The sequence below is a fragment of the Archocentrus centrarchus genome (assembly GCF_007364275.1).
Source record: "Archocentrus centrarchus isolate MPI-CPG fArcCen1 chromosome 18 unlocalized genomic scaffold, fArcCen1 scaffold_23_ctg1, whole genome shotgun sequence".
Taxonomy (NCBI): domain Eukaryota; kingdom Metazoa; phylum Chordata; class Actinopteri; order Cichliformes; family Cichlidae; genus Archocentrus; species Archocentrus centrarchus.
Window position 1 is genome coordinate 8,456,717 of NW_022060145.1, and position 27,312 is coordinate 8,484,028.

General features: G+C 41.3%; 1 protein-coding gene across 1 annotated transcript in view; it reads left to right on the plus strand.

Moving 5' to 3' along the window:
• Positions 1 to 27,312, plus strand: part of LOC115775067 (phospholipid-transporting ATPase ABCA1) — a 173,421-nt gene that overhangs the window by 130,699 nt on the left and 15,410 nt on the right. Inside the window, 9 exon segments of the mRNA XM_030722513.1 lie at positions 895 to 1,018; positions 4,594 to 4,723; positions 5,129 to 5,249; positions 13,603 to 13,665; positions 15,017 to 15,123; positions 18,495 to 18,636; positions 19,618 to 19,752; positions 21,188 to 21,291; positions 23,600 to 23,692. Of these exon segments, the coding sequence (XP_030578373.1) occupies positions 895 to 1,018; positions 4,594 to 4,723; positions 5,129 to 5,249; positions 13,603 to 13,665; positions 15,017 to 15,123; positions 18,495 to 18,636; positions 19,618 to 19,752; positions 21,188 to 21,291; positions 23,600 to 23,692 (1,019 nt within the window).

Below are 27,312 nucleotides of genomic sequence, written 5' to 3' on the forward strand. Positions count from 1 at the left end.
TGGTTTTGAAGCCACAAAACCACAGTAATATTTTGTCCTTTTGCTCTGCTTTCTCCTATTTTGCCCCCCTTTCCTCCTTCGCTTCCTTCCTTATTTGTGCCAGTTTGTTACAGCCTCGTCCACTGTGTCTTAATTTAATTAAATGTTGCTTTTGTGCTTTATTAGGCTGTCACTAGATTCTAACTACAGGCAGGTCGAATGGGGGAGAAAGGGACTGTACAATTTTAGAAAGGAAGAGAAGTTGTAGCAAGGAAATACCCTGTCAAGATAAGACTTTTTATTTCTGCCTATGCCTTGTGAAACACTGAAACAATATGCTTTGGCTTTGTGTTTCTGCCTTTTTGTTGATGTCGTTGTTGCTGTTGTGTACTTTATCAGAAGAACCAGAAGAAGACAGAGCGCCTGTGTTTTGGGGTTTTTTTTTTTCCACCTGTGACTCTTAGGTCTCTGGGTGTTCCTTCTAGCCTTAGTTATGATTTTAAGGATGAACATCTGCTTGCCTGAGTGTCAATTCATCTGTTTTTGTTTGCACATACTGAACTGTACTGTATGTGTGCCTCCCCGCAGATCGCACAGTATGTTCCCTAACGTCTCCTAAATTCCAGCATCAAGAAGGTAGATGAACCTTGATGCTCTGCGCTCCCTCGGCGTGCTATTTGGAGCCGCGTGCTCAGCACGCAAGTACAGTGCAGCATGTTTGTTAATTATCTGCACTTGCTTCAGGGAGCTGCGCGCTATCTTCCAAACCTCTCGCTCTGGCTCTGCCGATTCAAGCCTGGATTGTCGACATATTGAGCTTGTAGCTATGTAATTCCCAGTCAGCGTTTAAATATCCAGAACTTCCGCATGCCACTAATGTCTATCTTGTGTGTCTGTGTGCATTTTCCTCAACAGAATATCACCCACATCAACAACATAGTGAAGCAGGTGCTGCTGATATTCCCACATTTCTGTCTGGGCAGGGGGCTAATTGACATGGCCAAGAACCAGGCAATGGCCACACTCTTCAGCAATTTTGGTGAGAGGACACTACATGGACACAGCATGGAATACAGAAAGGCTAGAAAAAACACCCATCTTTACATTCAACTGTTTCACAATCACATCTTTTTGCAGTTTTGCCTCTGTACACCACCACGGTGGGTCTGTGAAGGTGTGATTGAAGTGTAAACTTTCAGCTTTAATTTATGTGGTTTGTAAGTATTGCATTAACTATTTAGGAATTAAAGTCATTTTTTTTAAAGTCCCTGATTTTCAGATGCTCAGATGTAAATGGACATTTGACTGACAACTAGTTTCATGGGCAGGTGAGGCCTGTTCCCTCACTACTTCACGACAAATGAAGCAGATAAAAAAAACAAAAAACTGGAGTTGAGTCCAAGCGTTGAACTTGTGTTTGGTAGATTTTCACTGGAACTCTCAATACAAGGTCCAAACAGACATTGGTACCAGTGAGGGAGGCCATCATTAGGCCAGAAAATCCAAATAAACCTGTCAGAGAGACAGAAAAAACTCTAGGAAGGGCCAAATTGACAATCTGGTGCATTCTTAAAAAGACTGAATGCAATGGCCAGCTCAGCAACACCAAAAGGCCTGAAAGACCACAGATGAAAGTGGATGGTCTTTGCATGGTTATAGAAAAATAACTTCACAACATCTAACCAAGTCGAGAACACTCTTGAGGATGTAGGTGTGTCATCATCAAAGTCTATAATCAAGACATGCCTTCATGAATGGAAATACAGAGAGTTTACAACAAGGTGCAAACCAGCTGATTACACTCAAGAGTAAGAGGGACATTAGACTTTGCCAGAAAACATCTGAATGACCTTTGAACCAGCTCTGTAAAAATAATAAATGAATAAATAAAAACCATTGGATGAATTAAAACACAAATTTGTACCAGGATGATGGGAAGAGTAAAGTATGGAGAAGGAAAAGAGCACATCATGATCCGTAGCATACTATATCATCTGCCAAACATGAGGCAGTGCATAGGCTGAAGCGTACACTCCCTGCTCACACTCAGCCAAATGCTGCAAAAGTGATCAGATGGTGCGTCACACTGCAATTGGATAATGACTCAAAGCATGCTGCAAAACCAACCCAAGGGATTCTGAAGGCAAAGAAATGGGAGTTTATTCAGTAAAAAAGTCATTCACTGGATCTCAACCCAACAGAGCACACTTTTCTGTTACTGAACACCAAACTGAAGGTAGAGACCCGCAAAAACGCAGCAACAGTAAAACAGCTTAGCAGCATCTCAAAGGGAGGAAACACAACATTTGGTGATATTCGTGGGTTTTAAGACTTAGGATTTTAATCCAAATATTAAAAACAATCCTAATATTTCAAATTATGTTCATTTGTTCAATTATATATATATATATATATATATATATATATATATATATATATATATATATATATATATATATATATATATATATATATATAAAATCCCCTTGAAAATGGGGGGTTATGCATAAAAATGTAATTCTTGAACAGTTAATGCTGAAAGTCTGAAAGTCACATCTTGTTTGATTTTAAATCCACTGTGGTGCTGTACGGAGGCAAAATGAAAGTACCCTTAGATGACGTCCAGTTGGGTTTATTTGGACCTAACTGGATGAGGGTACTTTGCATAGTAAGGCTGATACCTTACAGTATTTTAGAGGGAAAAAAACCCCAACAGTCTCCTCTTAAGGAAACACTTGGCAGACATTCCTTTTTAGCAGGATAAAATCTGAACCAGTCTCAAATGGGGGCAGCTGTCTTACCGCCATATGTTGGGGTGAGAGGAGAGCAGAGTGAAAAATGATGAGTGTGTGAGTAACAACAGACAATAAACACTGGACAGGATGGTGGGGCCAATAACCGCAGATCAGAAACAGGCAGAACATATCTGCAGAAAGGTGAAGGAGAGTGAGTTCAGAGAGGGAAAAAGCCCGAAGTACAGAACAGAAAAGATACAAGTTAATGGCATAAAACAGCGACATATACAAGGCAATGCATGGTGAGTGAAAGAGACCAGAGAAAAGGAGCTCAGCGTGTAAAGTGGATTAACAAAAATGAGCACTGGTATGCTTTGAAAAAAAACCTTTAAAACATGGTTATCTCACTCTGTGCCTGAAAGTGCTACTGATTTTACCAGACGCAGTTTCCCCTCACTCAGTAGTCAGCTACAGCACCTAATTTATCACAGCACGCTGCTTGTAGAAATTTCCATTCTGCTCGCCTATATTTTGTGCCTCTTAAAATATTTAGAGCAAGTCGTGCCACTGATTTCTTCCATTTTACTCGCGAACGTCGGTGTTGTCTTTTAGTAAACGAAAACAAACACAATTGGACTGTGCACTGCCTGAAAATACCCACAATAAATATCCAACATTATGTGTATCTTTGAAACAAAGCATTTGCATAACCAGATTTTGGAGCATATTCACCCATTATTGTTTGCTTATTTTTTTGTAGTCTTGCACCGCTCTGGTGCTATGTTACTTACACTGGCACATTGCTGTTTTTGTTAGCACATTACTGGAGCCTCCAAATTATCAGAATGCCATTAAAAAAAAAAAAAAAAAAAAACATTGTTGGAAATGTGTGTCTCAGCTGATCTAAAAACCAAAAAAAATCCATGATGGAGGTTTAATGTGGCACTTTATCCTGTACTCAACCTTTAAATAACACTCAGACCACATGTTTCGTCATCGCTACTGTGCTGTTTCATTCCAAATGCTGGTTCTCCTTGAAAAAAACAAAAATTTGACCAAAAACATAACTCCCTAATGTCCACTACAGCTGCACTCTCTGCATGAGTTAAATTTAGACAGGAGGGAGAAAAAAAAAAAAAAGCGGGATGGTGCTTGTGGAGGTGGAGCCGGTATTGAGGGGGTCATCAAGAAGCAGAGAGGCACATGCAAGAGGAAAAGGGGTCTTATCTGTGAAGAGATGGAGCAGGAAATAGTGGTTTGAGGAATCATTTGTGGCGGCGGTGGAGAGAAGGAAGAGAAAAGCAATCACAACTTAAAAGGGCTAGTGTGGAAAGGGGCTATTTACCCGAGAATGAGACTGAAAGCGCTTTCGTTTTTTCTTGCCACCCCCCTCCCTGGGCTCAAGGGCTGTAGAAGCTGAGGGGAAGAGGAAAGGGAGAGAGCGTGGATATGATAATGGTTAGAGTGGTGGGCTGTCACCGGTTTACTTACATGTTCATTAGCCAAAAAAAGGCTTCAACATGAAAAGTACAGGATGGCAGCAATTTCTTCTCATGCCATAGGTGACAGCATTTTTCTTTTTTCATTCAAAGGCTAAGTGGCTTTTTAAACTGCTGGCTTTCACCAATGAATGTGTCTCAGAAACACTTCAAAGTGCTGACAAAATCCAACTTTCCACTAATGTCTGACAAAGATATATTTGTGTGTCCATGAAAGAAAACACAATCTGGCAATTTCTTTTTGTTTTGACAGTGTTTCTAACTCATCCTCTGGGCTTGTTGTTACAGGCTGGAAGTTACTGCGACATGAAAGGTGGAAATAATCTATGTACAGTAATTACCTGCTTTGTCTTGTGTGTATTTGCTAATTTCCTTATCAGGGGAAGACCGTTTCAAGGACCCGCTGAGCTGGGAAATGGTGGGAAAGAACCTTTGCGCCATGTCCATCCAGGGAATTGTCATGTTTGCCATAACACTCCTCATCCAGTATAAATTCTTTTGCAAACCAAGGTGACTATAGGAAACTTTTTTTTTTAAAAAAGGTTTTTCTTCATCAAACCTTTTATTCAGTCAGATAAACAAATTATCTCCTATTCTCAGCTGTTTGAATTAGTAATATGCTGTGTATTGATTTCATATGAAACATCTGTTGCACTGAAAATGTGTTTTGGCGAATTCTAACTAATTATCGCTGCCTTTTTTTTTCTTTTTTTCCTTTTTTCTTTTTTCTTGTAGTGTTTAGCACTCTAAAAGTGAGGTTGCCATAGAAACTAATGCCCGGGGCTTCAGCTATTTATGAAAATTGCAGAGATTGTTTCATTGAGCTTAAACTTTGACCAAGATAATTTGTCACACGAGTTCATGTTAATTTTAATGAAGGGTATTATGCCAACTGTGTTTGACTCTCTCTGCTAGACTTATTTCAGGAAAGTCACTGCCTGCAGAGGAAGAGGATATTGATGTTGCCAGGGAACGAGTGCGGGTGTATGAAGGCAAAGCCCAGAGTGACCTTCTGAGAATCTGTGACCTCACTAAGGTATGTTACTTTGGTGCATTATACATTTTTAGGTTTTTTTTCCAGTCATTTCCATCATTTTCTTATTTGTGCTTGATTTATTTTGGTCTTTTTCTGAAACATGTACTTATATTTAACCCTCATCCTACCAACTGGGGTCTATGTAGACCCCCAAAGGTGTTTTCCATTTTTGTTTGATCAGTGCTTCGATTAGTTCTTTTTTTTTTTGTCCCAGGGAACTCCTGACTAAGTAGTTCAGTGTATTAGATTATTTAATTAAATTGAACTACTTGTAACTCAAACTATTTACTATGTATTTAGTCACCTGATATTTGCCATGGGGCCTAAAATAAAGTATCACACAGTATTAAGGGTGGTAGGGGCACTCTGTCAGTCATTATAAAGAAGAAAGATTCAGATGCCAGTGCTGCCTTTGTTATATGGATGGGGGACTTCCCAAGCTCAAAATTATGAGAACATTGGAGATGTAGCTGGATCTCCTGTACCTGAGATAGCTGTGGTATGCCCTCGTCATGCTACGCATAAAAGGAGAGCTGATACTGCTACATTACTGTACAAGCCCCAATCTGAGCAGCAGTGACCCTCCTGGGAGTGAGGACAACTCCACCTGCTGATGTGACTGTCCAATGCTCAGCTAGAAGATCTACTGCAAAAAGGTGGTACTCTTGAATCAAAGACAGGAAGATAAGATAAGATAAGTGTTTGTTCCTCCTATAACAGCCAGCATGCCAGATTGTGTGCTGTAAGTGTCTGTAGTGTGTGTTTAGGCTTCATTGTTTTGAGTTGTTTCCAGTCCCTGTACAACCACAGTGACAGTTTGCTCAAGTCAGGCTTGTTCATGTTGGGTGTCATACTCCACCAGGACTGTCCTTTGTCACCGATTCTACACAGAATATTTGTGGATAGAATTTCTAGGCACAGCCAAGGGGTGGAGGATGGTGAGTTTGCTGGTCTAGTCTCTGCTTTTTGCAGATGATATGGTTCTGTTCAATGAAGTCAACAGAACCATAACGCCCAGCAGCTTGCACTGGGGCTGTTTGCAGCCAAGGGTGAAGCAGCTGGGATGAGAATTGGCACCTCCAAATCTGAGACCATGGTTCTTAGTTGGAAAAGGGGTGGAGTGGCCGCTCTAGGGTCAAGAATGATTTGCTGCCCCAAGTAGAGAAGTTTAATTATCTTGGGGGTTGTTCATGAGTGAGGGGAGAGGGCATCACTGCCAAGACCACACCATTCTGTCTGTCAGTCTCCCACTCCAGACGTTGCACTGGCCTGTTGTGGGGAAGACAGAGCTAACAATGAAAGTGAATTTGTTGATATACCGATCGAGCTGCGTTCCTCACCTATGGCTGTGAGCTCTGGATAATGAGATCATGAATACTAGTGGTGGAAATGAGTGTCCTCTTAAGGGTTTATGGGCTCAGCCTTAGAGGAGCGGCCATTCAGGATGGACTCAGAGTAGAGCCAGTACTCTTCCACATCAAAAGGAGCCAGATGAGATATTTCAGGCATCTGACCAGGATGCTTCCTGGTCCCCGGGGCAGACCCAGGACATGCTGGAGACATTACATCTCTGGGGTGGCTGGTTTTGTGTTTATTTCAGTTATTTTATATTGGGGTAAAAGTGACCCTGATTGGTTTTATAAATACAGGACAAATAATGTTTACTAGAAATGACTGAAAACTGTCATGGTCCTGGGCCTTCTGCCCAGCGTTTTGTGTTTTTAGTTTATTTTCCCTGAGTGTTTAATTCCCAGTGTGTTTTGATGTTCTTGTTCCCTTTGTCTCTGTCTCCCCTGCTCCATGCTCTTGTCTGTTTTGTCATGATGTCTTGACCCTGACCTCCTGTGTTTTCATGTTGAGTTATTCCTAGCGTTGTGACTAGTGACTCTGCCCCGTGTCTGTGTGCCAGTTCCCCGTATGTAGTCTGCGTGCACCTTGGTTAGTCACTTCCTGTATTATTTTGACAGTCTTGTGTTCCCTGTGCTTTGTGTCTAGTTTGCTTCCCCTGTTATTAGTTTCATTGGCTTCACCTGTTGCTCCCTGCTGTGTATTTAAGCCCTCAGTGTTCATCTGTTCCTTGTCGCGTCGTCTTCAGTGTTCCCTCGCTGTGTGTCTCCCTGCTCCTCCTCAGGTTTTGGTTTAGCTTCTCCCAGTGTAGGTTTATTTTTGTATTCCGTTATATCCCCAATAAATCACTTTAAGTTCACCCTCTCCTGAGTCCTGCGTTTTGGGGTCTACCCGCTCCAGCCACACAGCCAACCATGACAAAAACAAAGTGATACCAGAGTGAAAGAATAAATAAGTACTAATGTAGATTGTACTTGAGATAAAAAGCTACAAGTTTTATTAAAGGAAAGTGTAGATTTTCATTTTTCAACATATGTGAATTAACTGTAACTTTGTAAAAATAATAAACGATTGTTTTCTTTAGAGTACATTATTTACATATAACGCTTTGAGAAGAAATATGTTTTGCTGTTCTTCCCATTTAGCAGTTATATTTGCTACATACAGTAATTTATTCTTGGGGTCTCCAGGAACCCCAGTCAGCAGTCCAGTTTATGTTAAATATGTCGGATGAGGGTTAAACATTTATAAGCACATGTAGCCATAAGTAGAACAGAGAACAGAAAAGCTTTCACCCTCAGGCCATCAGGATAGTGACCTTTGTCCTGTGACCTCTCGCCTTTTCATGTACTCCAAATCTTCACACTGCCCTCTGCATGTGCACAGCATCTTATTTCAGGATTTAAGCTATACAACATGTAAATTTTACATATTTACATGCAGTAAATTGTGCAGTCCACCTACACAACATCAAAACAATTTTACTGTAGCATTGGAATCCTTTTTACAAGACTTACATACACATATATTTCTGTATCTTTTTAGCAACTGAAATTGTATCCTTTGATTTTTTTTTTTAATAATCAATGAAGAATTTACAGGGATTGGACAATGAAACTGAAACACCTGTCATTTTAATGTGAGAGGTTTCATGGCTAAATTGGACCAGCCTGGTGGCCAGTCTTCATTAATTGCACATTGCACCAGTAAGAGCAGAGTACGAAGGTCCAATTAGCAGGGTAAGAGCACAGTTTTGCTCAAAATATTGCAATGCACACAACATTATGGGTGACATGCCAGAGTTCACAAGAGGACAAATTGTTGGTGCACGTCTTGCTGGCGCATCTGTGACCAAGACAGCAAGTCTTTGTGATGTATCAAGAGCCACGGTATCCAGGGTAATGTCAGCATACCACCAAGAAGGACGAACCACATCCAACAGGATTAACTGTGGATGCAAGAGGAAGCTGTCTGAAAGGGATGTTCGGGTGCTAACCCGGATTGTATCCAAAAAACATAAAACCACGGCTGCCCAAATCACGGCAGAATTAAATGTGCACCTTAACTCTCCAGTTTCCACCAAAACTGTCCGTCGGGAGCTCCACAGGGTCAATATACACAGCCGGGCTGCTATAGCCAAACCTTTGGTCACTCGTGCCAATGCCAAACGTCGGTTTCAATGGTGCAAGGAGCGCAAATCTTGGGCTGTGGACAATGTGAAACATGTATTGTTCTCTGATGAGTCCACCTTTACTGTTTTCCCCACATCCGGGAGAGTTACGGTGTGGAGAAGTCCCAGAGAAGCGTACCACCCAGACTGTTGCATGCCCAGAGTGAAGCATGGGGGTGGATCAGTGATGGTTTGGGCTGCCATATCATGGCATTCCCTTGGCCCAATACTTGTGCTAGATGGGCGCGTCACTGCCAAGGACTACCGAACCATTCTGGAGGACATGTGCATCCAATGGTTCAAACATTATATCCTGAAGGCAGTGCCGTGTATCAGGATGACAATGCACCAATACACACAGCAAGACTGGTGAAAGATTGGTTTGATGAACATGAAAGTGAAGTTGAACATCTCCCATGTCCTGCACAGTCACCAGATCTAAATATTATTGAGCCACTTTGGGGTGTTTTGGAGGAGCGAGTCAGGAAACGTTTTCCTCCACCAGCATCACGTCGTGACCTGGCCACTATCCTGCAAGAAGAATGGCTTAAAATCCCTCTGACCACTGTGCAGGACTTGTATATGTCATTCCCAAGACGAATTGACACTGTATTTGCCGCAAAAGGAGGCCCTTTTTAATGTGGTCTAAAACCAGGTGTTTCAGTTTCATTGTCCAATCCCTGTAGTTTAATTCATCTGTACATGTGGACATGTGTGGGTGGGACGAGTTCCGGCATTATTTCTTTTACAGGGCAAATGGGAAAGACAAGTTGGTAGCCTGCAGCTGTGCGCTATCACAAATATCATAAGTGGGCATGAGAACCAAACAAGATTACATTTTTAGAGGTGTAAAGGTCTGTGCTCCTATACAGCTCTGGCCCTTCCCTCCTCACAGCGTGTGAAGTTGAGCATACTGTGGCGGCGGGAGCCTCAACACCGCCGAAATTAACGTCTCAGCCACCGGCAGATGTTCCCTCCCTGCGGGCAGTGTGGCAGCAGGAAGTGTCACCACAGCAGCCTGCTTTGCAGCTCCACTGCTGACAGCTGGACGATCTAACAGCCTTTTGCTTCTTACCACCTCTCTTTGCTCCTTTACTCCCTCGGTCGGCTCATTCTCACCATACTTAATCTCTCACTCGTTGCTCATGCACACAGTTGTGTGCCACACTCCCTAGGGTAATTACTGAACAAAACAGTTGGATGGGTAATGTATTACAAATCATCTTGAAAGGCAAAATAGTTGGGGAGGGTTGTAGGAATGCTAGTTATTCAGCTAAAAGTTTGCAGAGCTAACTTCTTTAAATGTACTTGTAAAAACACTGTTATAGCACAGGAGTCTGTTACATTGCAAATACAGCTTTCAAAAAGTACTTAAGTATTCATTTGGTTTGATTGAAATAATCTGCTGTTGACAAGTAGTTCAGTTTTTGCTCATGTACACCTTTGGAGTTGACAGTATGTCTGTAAGATGAGACACAGTGGCCCATCACCACACAAAAACAGTGGAGCATTGGCAGAAGGCATCAGGATTCTTCCTGCAGTGCCCTCATTGACTCCCTCCACAGCTGTGCCCCATCCATTGGGGGTGTAGATAATAAAATGATCAATGAGCGCATGGCTTTGGCGGCCATGCGCCACAGGCTGGGCCCTGTCATAAATCTGAGCATGCCTCTGAAGCGATCGACAGGCCATCAATCATCTGTCAGATTCCTGCTCCTCCCTTTCCTTATCCTGCTGTACTAAACAGGAATGTTTTGCTATGCGCCCCACCTGGTAGCCTCCACTTAGCTGCTGCATTAGCGTCGACGCCATAATCGATGGAGACTGTAATGGAAGTGTGTCCGTCTGTGAGCATTTTCCAGGCCCAGCGCTGTCAGTTTAACCTTCCAGTCACTCACTGAGATGACAGGGAAAGTTTCAAAGAACCTTGTGACAGCTGTTTGGAATAAGGAGAATGAGTGATCAGTGACACCTTGGCATACTACAAGTGTGCTAATGTGATAATGTGTACTAAGGGCATTTAAGTTGTTCAAATGAGACTCCAAGAGCTCTTGGTTTGACACTTACAGAGAGGCTTTTTTTTTCTACCAAAATATTTAAGTACAGTTTCATCTGTTCATCATTCTAAAACCAGTTCAATTTTGAGTGATTATGACAAGTTTTTTAAGTGATTTATTGGCTTTTCATTGGTAATTAACTATAGGGACAAAAACAGTTTTTGTATCAGGCTGTATACATGTTTTTTATTCAATCTTTGCTTTAAAGTTGGTAATTTCATCACGTGAATCTGTGAATTTAGAGCCAGCATTTTTACATACATGGTTTTTTACATAGTTTTAGTTTTTACAGCCGTAGTTTAGCCAGAAATGCACCATTTAAAACTCAAGGCTTAAGATGTTAAATCTGTATTTTAGCCTTTTAGGTGCCGACATCCTATTTTCAAAGCTGTCTCATCTGATTAGATGTCGGTCCTCTTATCATGACAGCTGCAGTGGTACTCGAGCCAGAGGGGAATTATCCTTTAATTGCCTTCCTCCATACATGTATCTCTTGCTTTGATGTAGCTTTAGCACCTAAAACTCTCACTGAAAGGTAGTATGTGTAATCCAGATTGATAAATACTGAGTGCAGCTGCCAGATGGTACTGAAAGAATGATGGATCTGTGCAGCTCCTGCTTTTATCAGATGCTTTTGATGTGCCAACTGTGTAATAAATGTAATGTCATTGTTTGTCAGACTTAAAGCGGCAGATCTAAATTTACATTTACTTCAGGTATAAAGTTTTAAAAGTCCAGGAAATGTAACATTCATACTAACAAAAATGTGTTGCCACAAAATGTATTGCCACTCATAAATGTCTGGTACTCCCAAACAGGAACATAAACAGTTTTCGTGAAACCAAAAAGCCACTCTTTTATAACTCAAAAAGGCACGGGTCTGACCTTCATTTTGAATGCTACATATCTTAAACTGTCACATTCTCCAGGCAACAACAAAGGCCTTGTCTTGTCTTTTCACATAAGAGCAAAGCCACACTGATTTTGAGTCACTTTGAAAGCCTACAAAACCCATACGTAGTCTCAAATGCAGACGAGCATCAATAAATGCCTAATTTTGTTGAATGCTCATCTTTTTTGTTTATGTTTTAACAAAACCTTATCATTTGAAGTAGAAGTTTCTTTATTCTGAGATTCTCAGATAAGACTTGACTTGAAGCTCAGGAGGTAGAGCGGTCCTGTACTGATCTGAAGGTTGTTGGCTCAGTCCTTGGCTGTTCCAGTCGGCAAGCCAAAGTATCCTTGTGTAAAATACTGAAGTGCTTGTATGAATGGGTGTGAATGAAGCATGTTATATAAAGCACTTTGAGTGCTGAAGTACAGTAGAAAAGTGCTATGTTAGAACCAGTCTGTTTATTTAATGTTTAAGTTTTTCTTGTGGCATCTAATGCATTTTAGTCCTCATAGACTTTTCTGAAATCTGAGAAAATACGTATTTATGCATTTCTTCAAGATTTGCCGGAGAACCAAACATGTAATTCACACGTACTTTCACGTATGACCGCTAGTCATTTAATTTTATTTTCAAACTTAGGTTTCGGCCGTAAAACGTGCCTGCAAAGGAGGATAGGCTCGGAGAGATAGTCTCTCTACTCAGAGAACCCAGGTTACTATATAACCGTATGTTCGCAAAAAGAAAGCATGAAACCAGGTTAAAGATGTTTTAGGTAGACAAAATAGTCAAACAATGATTTGCTGATGCTATTTTTCTGAATTTACTTCACAAAAAAAAATCTTTTATTCTTTTGTAATGTTAATTATTGATTAAAATATATTTTGTGGTCTGTGTGATTTTTCTTTTTCAGGTTTTGAAAGTTTGAGAACAAATGCCTTTACAATTGTTATGAATCAGCAAATTTTCTACAGAGACCAAAACAGTTTTTTGTAATTTTTTTTTTTTTTTGTAAAGGTGCTGTAAAGCTGTTTTGTTTGTTTGTTTTCTAACTTCTCATTTGCCTTCCGGACTTACTTTTGGAACCAGCCTCAAGTGGCCATTTGAAGAACTGCAGTTTTCTGCACTTTCACATCAGTTTAATTTTTCAATGCAGGAGGTTGCTGTTTGAGTTAAATGTAAATTTAGAAGTTAAAATTATAGTTAGGAGTCAACCAAAGCGCTGCTTAATACAAATAGGAATTTCCCATAAATGATTCTCAGATCTTTCATTTAATTGACAATTTGTGCTGAGCAGTCTTATTAAACTGTGTTTAAGACTTCTTTTACAGAAAAGATGGTGTGCCTTTTCACCAAGGTCATCACACTGTATTTTCAGGCCAGTGAATGTGGCTGAATGTGGTGCCCATGCATAAAATGCTGGTCTTCTTGTAAGAGTGTGTTGATGGTTATTGAGGTTGCTAAAGTGGTACTCAAAGTCGAGACAGATTTGCTCATGAATACTGTCACTGCAGTCACAAATATTCATTTTTATGTCCTCTCCTTCTCCCCCCTGTGCAAGTGTCTAACTTTTTTTTTTAATAGCTTTTCCCATCTGGCTCACTCTAAATGTTGCAAATTATCCCTTCTTGTTAAAATTTGTTTCCTTCATGTTCTCGCTCTCTCTCTCTCTCATTTCCTCCTCCTTTTTTTTTTCCCACCTGCTTCTTCCATCTCACTTCCTCCCTGCTGCTCTGGCCTATCGCTCCATATTTTCTCATGCCATCCTCTCTGCTATCTTTCTCACTGTCTGCTTCCCCCCCTCCCTCGCCTCCCGCCTTCTCTCCTTCTTTCTCTCTCTTTCCTCTCGCTGGTTGGTTGATTCATTTTATTGTCTGCTCCCTGCAGGTATACCCTCGGAAGAGCACCCCTGCTGTGGACAGGCTATGTGTGGGCGTTCCTGCTGCAGAGGTGAGCCAGACGCTGCTGTATCACACAAGCACCTTTTCAAGTAGATTGTCAGTTTACTCTTGTCCATATTATGGGACTTTTTTATTTATTTTTTACATTTGATTATGTTGCAAAAATTCTGTTTCTGCTGAAAATGAAATATGAATGATATGAACTGCCTGACGATACTGACATGTGAGAGCAAGGGGCAATAAATAGGGCCATTCTCTGGCTTGCACTGACAGCGTATGTGGCTGTATTTCTTGGACGTTTGAGAGTGTGTGGCTCAGTCTTTTCTGAGTCAAATCCAAATATCTTCCACACACTTCTTAGAGAAGACATTAGAAGGAACAGTAATCTCCTTATCAGGCTTGTTTATGTAGTTATACTACAGCTAAGCATGTCTCTACTAAAGGCATAAGCACACGAGAAATGGACATTGTGGAGCAACAGCATGTGGACCCACTGATGTTTAGCTCTCTGCACTTGTGGTTTGGCAGAGGGAAACCAAACAGACCAATGCCACAGAGGGAACCAGACAACTTATCTGTGTAAAACTCATTATATCATGTTGGATGTTAGACACACTCACTGTCACACACACTGTACTGCTAGAAGCTTGATTTAAACATAATCTCAAACGCTGACAGGCTTTCGTGCTCGGTGGGCTCTCTGCTAGTATCCTATCCTCCCTTCCAATGTTGACTCAAAGCCCAATGTAAATGCCAGTGGAATATTGTGATTCACGGGGCTCTGCTGATCACACACTGCATTTCCATGCATTATTTACATCAAGCTTAGCTCTCTATGCATTCACAAGCACAGGTCACAAACAAGCAGGGATCAATGAATGACAGAAATCAAATATTTATGTCCGAGCCAGAGCACCTAAGGTGGGTCACGTGACCGCGGGGCTCTGCGGGGACAACTTCCTGCCACATGCGCTCTCTAGAGGGAAGTAAAATCAGCAGCATCAGGAAAAAAATAGAGAGAGAGGGTGGTGTTTGTTGTAGCAATTTACAGAGTGAGGAAGAAATGCTTTTGGGACTGGTGTTTTTTTTTAGTTTTTTTTTCCAGCACTTGTTCCTGTGTGTCTGCCGTGTTGATTTACTGTCTGTTGTTTTGTTTGTGTTCAGAATATATCAGTTTGTTGTTTTGCTAAATTATTGAACCAGTCGAGCATGCAATATAAACTGTGGTTTCAGTTATATGCAGTACACGAATATTTGCACAGTCTTCGTTAAACGTATTAAGTGTCATTTAAAGAAACCTTGCATGCTGAAAATTCCTGTGCAGTTTTCTCCTGTCTGTTTTCTAATGAGACTACAAAACACTGTTTTCCTAACGGACACCTGCTCATCGTCTCCACCAGTGTTTTGGCTTGCTGGGAATCAACGGAGCCGGGAAAACCACCACGTTCAAGATGCTGACAGGAGACATCCCAGTCTCCAGTGGAGAGGCCTTCCTAAATGGATACAGGTGAGGCCCTAACTCCCACTAGTGCACCAAGTAACTCATCATAATTAGCCACCCAAGAAGGCTGCTCAGATGGGGATCGAGCTGTAGCATCTTTTTTTTTCTTTTTTTTTTTATAGCTCGCATCCTGTTTCTCAGCTACGCTCATTCTCTGTTATACTGCTTTCTATTTTTCCATTTCCGATACCCTCAGTCTTTGTTTTTCTCAGCTAGATAATTTCACTATCAGTTATACATTCGGCTGTCTCTGCCTCTTCTTCAGCTTTGCTTTTCTCTCCTTGCTCCAATATTCTCAGAAATGCTGAAGACTCAGCTCCCTCCTTTTTTTTCACCCCTCCCTACCTCTTGCACAGCTTACACATATTTCATTCCTTTTCATAGCCTTGCCCTGTACCCTGCTCTGTTTTTTTGTCTCAGCCTTACAAAATCAGTCATAAGAAATCTTTGTACATGCCAGAAAAGTACCTTGACACTCGAGCGCTTGAGAGAAAGAAAGTTTGCTCTTCCTTATTTTTAGGAACAAACAACTGTGTCCCGTCGCCTTGGCGTGCGTCTCTGAGGCAGCGCATCCACGCATGGTAGAGTGCGGTTGAGCGGCGGCTGGTTGTACTTTGCCGCGGTTGCTATAGTTGTTCATTTGAACACCTTTTAATTGACTTTGTGTTGAACAAAAAAGAAGAGTTGAACAGAGCTTTGCCATACGCCGTAGTGCTTATGTTGATTACTGTACGGTAAAAGAGATCAAAGAAAAATCTGAGACCGTTAGGAGGAACAAAAACTAAAAAGAAAGGAAAAACAGATGTGACTACACCCACTCTGCTGTTTTCAGCTCATTGCACTTTCTGAGCATTGGCAAGAAGAATGATTAGTAGCAGACAGAGAAAGGGTAGCATCTCTTAAATGGGAGTTTATGCTCTCGTGGCAGTTGTCCCTCTTATCTGTAAATGTGGGCCCATAAAAAGATAGCAATACCTTCCATTCAGCACGCTTTTACTGTAAGTGAAAAGATAGCAGGGTAATCACAGCAGGTGGCTCATTGGCTTGCTGTTGTTGGTAAAGACCAAGAAAGAAGTGGATTACATTACCACAGAGCTGCTACTGCAAATCATCACATTTATGTGGACCTATTTGTGCTGTTAACACCTGTTTGAATCCTCAGTCCTTAAAGGCCAGCCAGAGTTTAGAGCTTTCAGTCTTTATGCTAAGCTAAAGAGGTTCACAATAGAAAGTGTGTCAAATGTTTAAATTGAGAAAACGTACCATCCATCCATCCATTCTGGATCCTATCCCAGCTGTCAGAGGGCGAGAGGCAGGGTATACAATTTTAAGAAAAATATTAGCTCATTTTGGATTTGATGGCAGCAACAAATCTCAAAAAAGTTGAGACAGGGCCGTGTTTACTACTGTGCACCCTCCCTTCTTCTTTTAACAACAGTCTGCAAACATCTGGGAACTGAGGAGAACAGCTGCTAGACTTTTGGGAGAAGACTGTTGTCCCATTCTTATCTGATAGAGGATTCGAGTGGCTCAGCAGTCCTGGGTCTACTTTGTCCTATTTTTTGCTTCATGATGTGCCAGATGTTTTCAGCTGGTGAAAGGTGTGGAATGCAGGCAGGCCAGCTCAGCACCTGGACTCTTCTGCTACGAAGCCATGCGGTTGTAATATAATAGCTGTAATATGCGGTTTAGCATCGTCTTGCTGTAATATGCAAGACCTTCCTTGAAAAAGATGCTTTCCAGATGGGAGCATATGTATATACCTTTCTGCACTGATGGTGCCTTTCTAGACGTGCAAGATGCCAATTCTATAGGCACTAATGCACCTCTATACCATGAGAGATGCAGGCTTGTGAACTGAGTGCTGATGACAAGCTGGGTGGTACCTCTCCTGTTCACATATGGCACGATAGATCTTTAACCTGCATTTGTGGATGGCACAGTGTTCCTGAGTGCATGCAGTGTTTTCCATAACATGGCGTGAGAACTGTATGTACTGTAGATGATGAAAGTCTTCACAATTTTACATAGAGGAACATTATTTTGAAATTGTTACACAGTTTGTAGATGCTGTTTTTTGGCAGACTGGTTGTCCTCTGCTCAGCTTTACTTTGGAGAAACTCTGCTTCTCTAAGATGGTCTTTTTTATACCTGATCATGTTACTGACCTGCTTCAAGTTAACCTGATTGGCTGCAAAATCTTCCTCCAGCTGTTTCTTTTTGCCTTTTGTTGCCCCGTCCCAACTTTTCTGAGATGTGTTGTTGGCATTAAATTAATATTTTTCTTAAAATTGTACATTTTCTTAGTTTAAATATTTCATGGGCTCTATTGTGAATAAAATATGGTTTGTGAGATTTTGCAAGTCTGTTTTTATTTATATTTTACAGGATGCCAACTGCCATCAGAATTGGATTTGTAATTCCAAAGCATTTTTTTTTTTTACTTATTTCACTTCTCCTTAGTGGCCAAAAGCTGCTAAATTCCATGTGTGTCCTCACATAACTCCTGGCCTTATTTGTGATTGAAAATACTGTCAAAATTGGGCCCCAAATCCATGCTAGATAAAGCAGAAAAGCAAAAATTAATGTTATTCATTTTGTGAATAATATTTTCCTAATTGGGGGGAAAAAAAGACTGAAACAAATTTGGCACAAAATCAAATGTAGTGGAAATCAGTGCACTAAGTCCCAACAACCTTAGATTTATCCGAGGAATCTGGCTGTATCTCATTTGCAACAAGGTGCTTATGGCCCCGACACCAACATTTATTAGATTCTTCTTTTATTCATCACCAACAACTTTAATGAACTTTAGTTATTTGTCATAATCGACAGACACCCAAACAGTGGTTAGCTCTTAGCAGCTGTTTAGCTCATAGCGTGGCAGTTGCTCTCAAATATTCTTGGTAAAAAAATTCATGAGGGTGATGGTGAGCTTTGGGCCTGTTTTATGGATGCTTCTGGTTTGAGGTCAGTAAACTTTAATGCCATTATGAAAGGTTAAGTCTGGTGTGCAAAAACCATCCAAGCATTAACAGACTTAGATATGAGGACTGTGATGGGTTGTGCTTAAATAATCTAAAAAAACTATTACCCACGATTGTCATGAACTTTTATATTATTAGAGTCATGAAATTTTTAGTCCACAGTGGCCCTGTTGAGTTATTGTGAATATCTGATGACTTTACTTTTTATGTCAGTTTCAATCACCTTCTCTAAAATACAACTGCTATTTGCTATTTGCCTAATAGCTTTTGTCATTATGTATTTGATGTCCTGCTCTTTATCTTGCAAAGGCATATAATACAGTCTTTAGATATTTTATCTGAAACATTAATGTCATCCATTTTCAAAAAACTAATGTGTCTCTTTCCCAGCATACGAGCTGAAATGAGGGCTGTTCACCAGAACATGGGCTATTGCCCCCAGTTTGATGCTCTCAATGAACTGCTGACTGGACGAGAGCATCTGGAATTTTACGCTCGGCTACGAGGGGTACTGGCAAAAGAGGTCACCATGGTAAGCTTTTTAATTAAAGTCACTGTTTCACTCCCGGCCTAATGGTGTGCAGTACCACATCTGGAACATGGCCAGTACCCAGTGCAGACTAGCTAGGAAGCTATCAAAACAGCACTGTCAAAAAAAAAAAAAGATGAAGCAGTGTTCCTCGACTCCATAACATATTTGTTTGCTAATTGATTATTTATTTATTTTTTTTGTATGTTTGTTAGTTTATTTGTTTACTGCATCAAGCAGTGTGCATCCAGAATGCATGTAGGACAAAGTGAAGTACATGTCAAAGTGATAGATAACCTCAATGGGAGAAGGCATACATAATGAAAAATGGCCAGTAGAAGAAAAGGAGCAGCTGTGGGTTATGGCTCTGCATTATTCACAATGCCCAGTGGTGTGGCCCGCCCTAGGCGGCCTTTCTGCACTCCTCGCACTGCCCACTTCTCCAGCACTAAGATCAAAAGAGGAAAAGGCTGCTGGTGACCATAGGCCTCAGACCTGGTGCCAGGGCTTTGATGTCTTAGCTGCAGTGCAAAGGGACACAGTTCTATGCAGCTAACAAAACTCTTAACTTTGCTGCAGCTCATTACATTTTTTTTTTGTTTTGTTTTGTGGCATATCTCCATCCAAACTAAGCCCATGTGCCTTGTTTTCATAACCAGTAAAGAAATGCATCCACGTGTATGAAAGAAATGCATCGGAGGTCCTGCAGCCTGCATTTATTATAACGCCTACATTCAGCGCTTTGGCGACGCTCCTGATTGCTTGCGTTTGATGAGCTGTTGTTGAAAACAGTAAAGTACCTCAGCAGCCTGCTATTAAGGTCTCACGGTGACGCCAGCTGTCACGCCTTGTCCTTGAAACCCACACAGCTCACATATACTAGTCAAAATATCATCCATCATGGTATCACGAGTTCGGTGATGTGGCTCATGCGAACACTCCTCTCGACACCATAATGGCTGTTCTGTTTTCTCTTCTCAAAAGGTGGCCGAGTGGGGGATCCAGAAGTTGGGGCTGGTCAATTATTCAAACAAGCCAGCAGGAACGTACAGCGGTGGGAACAAGCGCAAACTTTCTACAGCGATAGCCCTGATCGGTTGTCCTCCAGTGATTTTTCTGGTGAGATGCAGCTTTATTGATATTGAGTACGTGGTGAAAATATGATGCTGTATCACTCGAAATCAATACTGATGATGTACAGAAGTTTGGAGCACAGCAGATTAGCTGTTTTCTTCTTTATAATCGCACACACAGTGGTGTGAACATGACAGGAAAATGGGATTGAACACATTTTCAATACATTTTCTCACCCGTGGAAGAATAATGAAGGGATGACCCAGAATGTGCTGCATCGCATGTTTTCAATTAATGTGTATTAGGAAGTCGTGCCGTGGCATTATGAGGGACAAACTTCAATGGCCTTAATTCACACTCGGAGCATCAAACGGACTTCACTTAATTAAAACCTTTCATTATGATTTTTGCAAAGTTTCCTCAACTCAGCCAGCATATCGCATGGTCTGATAAAGCTGAGATACTGCTGCTCCCTAATGTGAGGTCCCGTGAGCTTATATAGCAAAATAAAATAGAAAATCTATATTTTAATGCCTGTTTCCCCAAAATGTCTTGGAACTATTCAACATCATTCCTGTTTAATTTGCTGCTTGTCAGCTGTAATTAACACATTACTTTGTTTCATTTGCAGCAGTTCATTGGATTATGCCTCTAATAATAATTTTATTTAAGTAATGACTCATCCATATTAAATTACATGTAAAGGAGGAATCTTTCCAGCCATTTCTGCCTCAATTTGTAAGCTATCAAGCTGCACTATGCTAACCCTTGAGCCAGGCTAGCCTTCATTCCAAGGCAGCGGCACCCTGTGTTGTCAGTTCCTGTGTCAATTTCAGCATTGTGTGCTAGCCCAGGGAGTCCAGGCAGCCTTGAGGCAGCGCCACATAGAGTTTGCACGGGGACACATTGGGCATGGTGATGGAAATACCCCATGGGATTTGTAGGATTCTGCTAGCGAGGGAGAACCAGGCACGGAAGGAAGCCAGCCTGTGGACTGAGTACTGTCAATCTCTAATCGGGCATGGACAGACAAGCCCTGAGGAAAAAGAAACAGCAAGTCACTGAGATGTGTGAGTGTGTGGTGTGCTATACTGGAGCGTGCTTCAGTATATGTTCCCCTTATGTGAATATGAGTCTGGTCAGAATTTCCCTTTGTAGTGTAGGATATCCCTGCGAGTCGTTATATATCTCTCTTTGGAGCTCGGCAGCTTCAGCAGCCTTTGGCCCAGATTGGACTTTACTGGACGGGTGGAATGCTGTTGCTCTAAAAATATTCCCTCTTGTGATGTTTTGATGATGATTGGAAAAAGCTTTGTTATACTAGAGCCTAAAAGAAAATCCATGGGTTTTTCCTTTTATCTAAATTCCTATGCAGAAATCACACACATCCACAACTGATGTGTTCTCATGCGCTGCTTGACAGCTCATTCTTAAAAGATGCGCTGGGGCCGAACTGAATGAAAAGCTTTATTTGTTGCAGGATGAGCCAACCACCGGGATGGACCCCAAAGCCCGGCGCTTCCTGTGGGACTGCATCCTGAGCGTCATCAAAGAGGGACGCTCAGTCATTCTCACATCACACAGGTGCAACAACACTCATCTATTGATTTTTTTTTTTTTTTTTTTTTCCTGTGATGGATTCGCACTAAAATAAAGTCAAAATATTTTGACTCTTCACCAGGGAAAGCACAGCAACCAAATAGTCCGCAAATGAATGCAAGCTATAAATATTGTAATTATAATTGATTGGAGCCACACTTTAGTTGAAAGGTATTGTTTCCTGTGTGGCAGTTAATATCGGCTGCCAGAAACACACTGGCTGCTATAAAGCTTTCATGAAGCGTGAGGGCATATTGACTGACTGCCGCTTTTCTTTTTTTTTTTTACCTCTGTGAAAAGAGAAACTGTCAATATCAGTGCTGGAGTCTTTTCATTATCCAAGACTTCCCGGAGCAAAGTTAAGTTTACTAAGTATTTCTTCTGTAGCCCTGGTCACCAGTTTTGGATATGGTTTTTAGCAAAGTTGAAAAAATGAAATGCCACATTTTTCTGTGAAACCCAAAAGCCGATGGGCCGAGTCGATATGGAACATTTAACAATTTGCTGCCTGTTTATTTGACCATTTACCAAACTGAGTCGTATGTGAGCCTGGCAGGCAGTGCCTGTGGAATAAATGATTCTTATTACATGTGCTCCTTTTGCCGAGAAATAAAAGGCATTTGTTGTCCCAGACACACTGGCTGAGCTGCATTCATTCGCCCATGTCATGACCAGGTGGTTTTGTTTTGTTAAGTGGCGCACTCACCAGGTTTTACAAAGTCATAATCCTAATTGCGCCATTCCTCAGAAAGGCATCACAGGTTTTGCCTCAGATACAAATGACTCGTGCTCCCTCGCAACACTGAGCGAGAAAAAAATTAGATGGTGAGAGCTACAGATGGGCCCTTCCTCTCCCTCTAATTACCAAATTTGCTCTCCACTTTAGATGCTCAACTTTTTAACTGTAAGTCAAAGCAAATAAACGAGTCACAGTGTGAGTTAGTACAGTCTAAAATCATTTCATTCCTCCTAGTATAAAAAGATCTATTCAATTCAATTCAGTTTTATTCACACAGCACCAAATCACAACAAACAGTCACCTCAAGGTGCTTTGTATTGTAGGTAAAGACCCTACAATGATTACAGAGAAAACCCGACAGTCAAAATGACCCCCAATGAGCAAGCATTTGGTGACAGTAGGAAGGAAAAACTCCCTTTTAAGAGGAACAAACCTCGGGCAGAACCAGGCTCAGGGAGGGGCAGTCATCTGCCACAGCTGGTTGGGGCTGAGGGGAGAGAGACAGGACAAAAGACATGCTGTGGAAGAGAGACAGAGATTAATAATGACTAAAGATTAAATACAGAGTGGAGTATAAACAGAGTAAAAAGAGGTGAATAAAAAGAAACACTCAGTGCATTATGTGAACCCCCCCAGCAGCCTAGACCTATAGCAGCATAACTAAGGGATGGTTCAGGGTCACCTGATCCAGCGCTAACTATAAGCTTGATCAAAAAGGAAAGTTTTAAGCCTAATCTTAAAAATAGAGAGGGTGTCTGTCTCCTGAATCCATGCTGGAAGCTGGTTCCACAGAAGAGGCGCCTGAAAGCTGAAGGCTCTGCCTCCCATTCTGCTCTTAAGTATCCTAGGAACCACAAGTAAGCCAGCAGTCTGAGAGCAAAGTGCTCTATTGGGGTGATATGGTACTACAACGTCTTTGAGATAAGATAGGGCCTGATTATTCAAGACCTTGTATGTGAGGAGAAGTATTTTAAATTCTATTCTAGATTTAACAGGGAGCCAATGAAGAGAAGCCAATATGGGAGAAATCTGCTTTCTCGTTCTAGTCCCTGTCAGTACTCTAGCTGCAGCATTTTGGATCAGCTGAAGGCTTTTCAGGGAGCTTTTAGGACAGCCTGATAATAATGAATTACAATAGTCCAGCCTAGAAGTAATAAATGCATGAATTAGCGTTTCAGCATCACTCTGAGAAAGGATGTTTCTAATTTTACAAATATTGCGCAAATGCAAAAAAGCAGTCCTACATATTTGTTTAATATGTGCATTGAAGGACGTGTCCTGGTCAAAAAAATGACTCCAAGATTCCTCACGGTGTTACTGGAGGCCAAAGTAACGCCATCCAGAGTAAGTCTCTGGTTTGACACCATGTTTCTAAGATTTGTGGGGCTGAGCACATCATCTGAATTTAGAAGCAGGAAATCAGAGGTCTAATCTTGAATTGAGCAGGTTTTGAAGTGCCACAAGGAATTGTCTTTTTACGCTGCTGTTGTCTAAAAGGATTCAAGCATCTGGAATTTTTGCTACTTCACAAGTTTCCTCTCTTTCTTTCAAAAGTATGGAGGAGTGTGAAGCATTATGCACCCGCATGGCCATCATGGTAAATGGTCGCTTCAAGTGCCTTGGGAGCATCCAGCATCTGAAGAGCAGGTAAGGGTGTTTTTTTTTAATTATTATTATTTTATTTTATTTTTTTGCCACTAAAAGAAAGTAAGAGAAGAAGAAAAAAAAAAAATCTTTGAAGTAACTTGAATTGAGATGAAAGAAATCCCTCTCTCCCAGTGAGGCGCTCTGTTATTTATGCTGTATATATAAATAACATAAGACTGTGTATATTGATAGTAAAAATAATATAGAAGTAGATTTAAGTTTTCAAGGAAGAAAAAAAAAATCCTTGCGTGTAAGTCTTGTGGTGTTTCATTAAGAGGGGCTCAGCAGGAGAGACACAAAAATGAACACAGTTTGTCAGAAGGTGAATTCACTCTCATGTTGCAATGCTAAAAATGTTAGACTGATGCTGCTGGTTCACAGGGCTCACTGTATTGATGATAACAATGCTATTGAAAAGTTTAGCCTTGATTAACATGTCAGTAATGCATATGGTGTATGATAATATCAAAAATAATTGTGTAATTTCAATTGCTGTACGCTTTTGTACAGTTATGGCTACAGACTCTCTCTCGCTATCTTCATGCATCATAATTTTGCCCAAAAACAAAACTCACAGTAAACAAAGTTATGGATGAATTTGACTGAGAGATTTGTTGCTAATTTCCAGATATTGCAGTAATACCATTATGTTTTTAACCATTATTAACCATTTTTAACCATTATAAATGTGAAGTGACGGCCCTAACTTGCAACTGTAATGTGTTCCTATTTGTTTTGTTTACAATGTTACATTTAACAGTGAAAAAGTGATATCATGGTAAAATAAGCATATGTTGGGGGTTAGGTTAAAAATTGTCCGTAGGTGTGACAATGAGTGTGACTGGTTGTCTTTCTCTCTGTGTTAGCCCTGTGACAGGCTAGCGACCTGTACAGGGTGTACCCTCACTCTTACCCTATGACAGCGGGGACAGGCTTCCCCCACAACCCTGAACAGGATAAGTGGAAGAGACTTGATGGATGGATGGATGTTAATATTGTAAACAGTCCCATACCAATACAGTTATGGTTGCAGACTCACTTGCCAATATTTCTTGGCATCTTTCTCTTCTCATTCATGTAAAACCTTCATGTAATGTTTTTTTTTCAGATTTTCTCTCTCTCTATATATATATACACTCACCAGCCACTTCAAGCAGAGCATCAGAATGAGGAAGAAAATTGATTTAAGTGACTTTGAACGTGGCATGGTTGTTGGTGCCAGACGGGCTCGTCTGAGTATTTCAGAAACTGCTGCTCTACTGGGATTTTTCCCACACAGCCATCTCCAGGGTTTACAGAGAACGGTCTGAAAAGAGAAAATATCCAGTGAGCGGCAGTTCTCTGGGGGAAAATGCCTTGTTTATACCAGAGGTCAGAGGAGAATGGCCAGACTGCTTCGAGCTGATAGGAAGGCAGCAGTAACTTAAATAACCACTTGCTGTAACCAAAGTATGGAGAAGAGACTTGCTCCAAATTTTAAAATTGGACAACAGAAGATTGGAGAAACATCTTCCGATCTGATGAGTCTCAATTTCTGCTGTAACATTCGGATTTGGCATGAACTACATGAAAGCATCGTGTTGCTGTAGTAGTGGTTCAAGTTGCTGGTGGTGTAACAGCGTGGGGGATATTTTCTTTGGCCCTTTAGTACCAACTTAGGGCTCCTTAGTACCAAATGAGCATCATTTAAACATACCTGTGTATATTGCTGATCATGTCCATCCCTTTACGACCACAATGTACCAATCTTCTTATGGCTGCTTCCAGCAGGATAACACCCCATGTCACAAAGCTCAGATCATCTCAAATTGGTTTTTTGAACATGACAATGAGTTCACTCTATGGCCTCAACAGTCACCACATCTCAATCCAATAGAGCGCCTTTGGGATGTGGTGGAGCGGGAGATCCACATCGTGAATGTACCAGTAAATCTGCAGCAACTGTGTGATGCTGTCGTGTCAGTTTGGACCAAAATCTCTGAGGAATGTTTCCAGCACCTTGTTGAGTCTGTGCCACAAAGAATGAAGACAGCTCTGAAGGCAAAACGGGGTCCAAAGTGGTGCTGAAAAAGTGTAGGTGTACTTTAAAAAGTGGCTTGTTAGTATATATAGATTTAAATTCTATGATCATTATGTTTGTTAACTACAATAACTGTGAAGGCCCTAACCTCAAAAATCATATATTCAGTCAACAGGCTAAGTGATAGATTGATTTTTTTTTTTTCCATTTTGTCTAGACTGTGTTGCTTTCACACGAAAACATTCACCGCCCACATGTCACCTTTGTGGAGATGGAGTTTGTGTTCCAAGTCTTTCCCCATTATCTCAAATTCACATTTGTTTCTCTTCTTACCCATAAATTCTGCTTCAATCACTTCGCTGCTTATTCACAGCATGAATGGCCATTGATATTCTTCGTGGCTTTTAATGGGTTTTCTTACATCTCTCCATCATAGATGTCCCCCCACTGTTAACTCTTAGCACTCAGGTCTACTCTCTGATATTCATCTGACATTTTCCAAGTCCAGCACGTATGCTCCAAGCCCTGCATGTAACAGCGAGTCCAATCCATTACCTTAGGTACAGTGTTGTGACATTATTACCACTCCTTTGTGCAAGCTTGTAACAGGAAGGATGTTACACACAGACACACACACAGACACACACACACACACTTCATTCATGACAGGAATATGTTGTGGCAATTTCTGGGTGCAGGGAAAGATCAATACACCTGGGATGAGGGGTGGAGCAGACCATTTTTCAAGTTGTGCAGGGGGATTAGCAGAAAAGCCTGGAGGAGCAAGGAGGGGGCAACAGTGTCAAGGGTATTTCCTATCAAGTGTGTTAATGTCATACAAAACAGCTGGGGAGAGAATGGGTTGATTGTAGATGGTGATATATATATTTAAAAATTGGGGGAGAGTCAAGAGGCAAAGAACCAGAGAGGGAGAGCAATGTACTAATCAGGCCCTCCCAGATGTTTGTTGATCCTGTGTGTCAATTGCATCCTCTCGGTAGGGGCACGGGCAGGGTGGTGTAAATAATGTATGAACCACACAGGAAGTATAGGATGGGTAAGTGCCACTGGAGAATGGGAGAGGTTGGTGAGGGAATGGAGCGACAAACAAGGGAGGAGGACAGAGGGTTAACACATGTCACACTTCACTCCACGTGCTATCAGGTAAAAGGGGATCTCACTTCACAAGAGAAGCAAGCGAGAAGAAGCCAGATAAGCGTGACGTCTACTTTTTTTTTTGCCGCGCTTTTATTTTAGATCTCACATGGACAATTTACATGCCGCTGAAATGCTATCGCTCAGTTCTCGCCACGCAGTGAATAATTTCTAATTAAGCATCCCTATCTCCGCTGCGCTTGCTGTAATTAATGTTTCATGAGGTGTGGGACTCTGTTAATGACTGAAAAGGCAATTAAGGAATGTCTTCTCTGTTTTCTTTTCTCGTCACTATCCTGCCACATGTTTGTGCTGTCATGTTGCCCCCCCAACACACACCCAGTCTCTTTTTCTCACCCCTGAAACCCTGAATAGCCAGTATTTTGTACATGCCTCCACATTCTGCCTATAAGGGGGAAATGAAAGGGGCTGATTTTCAGAAATG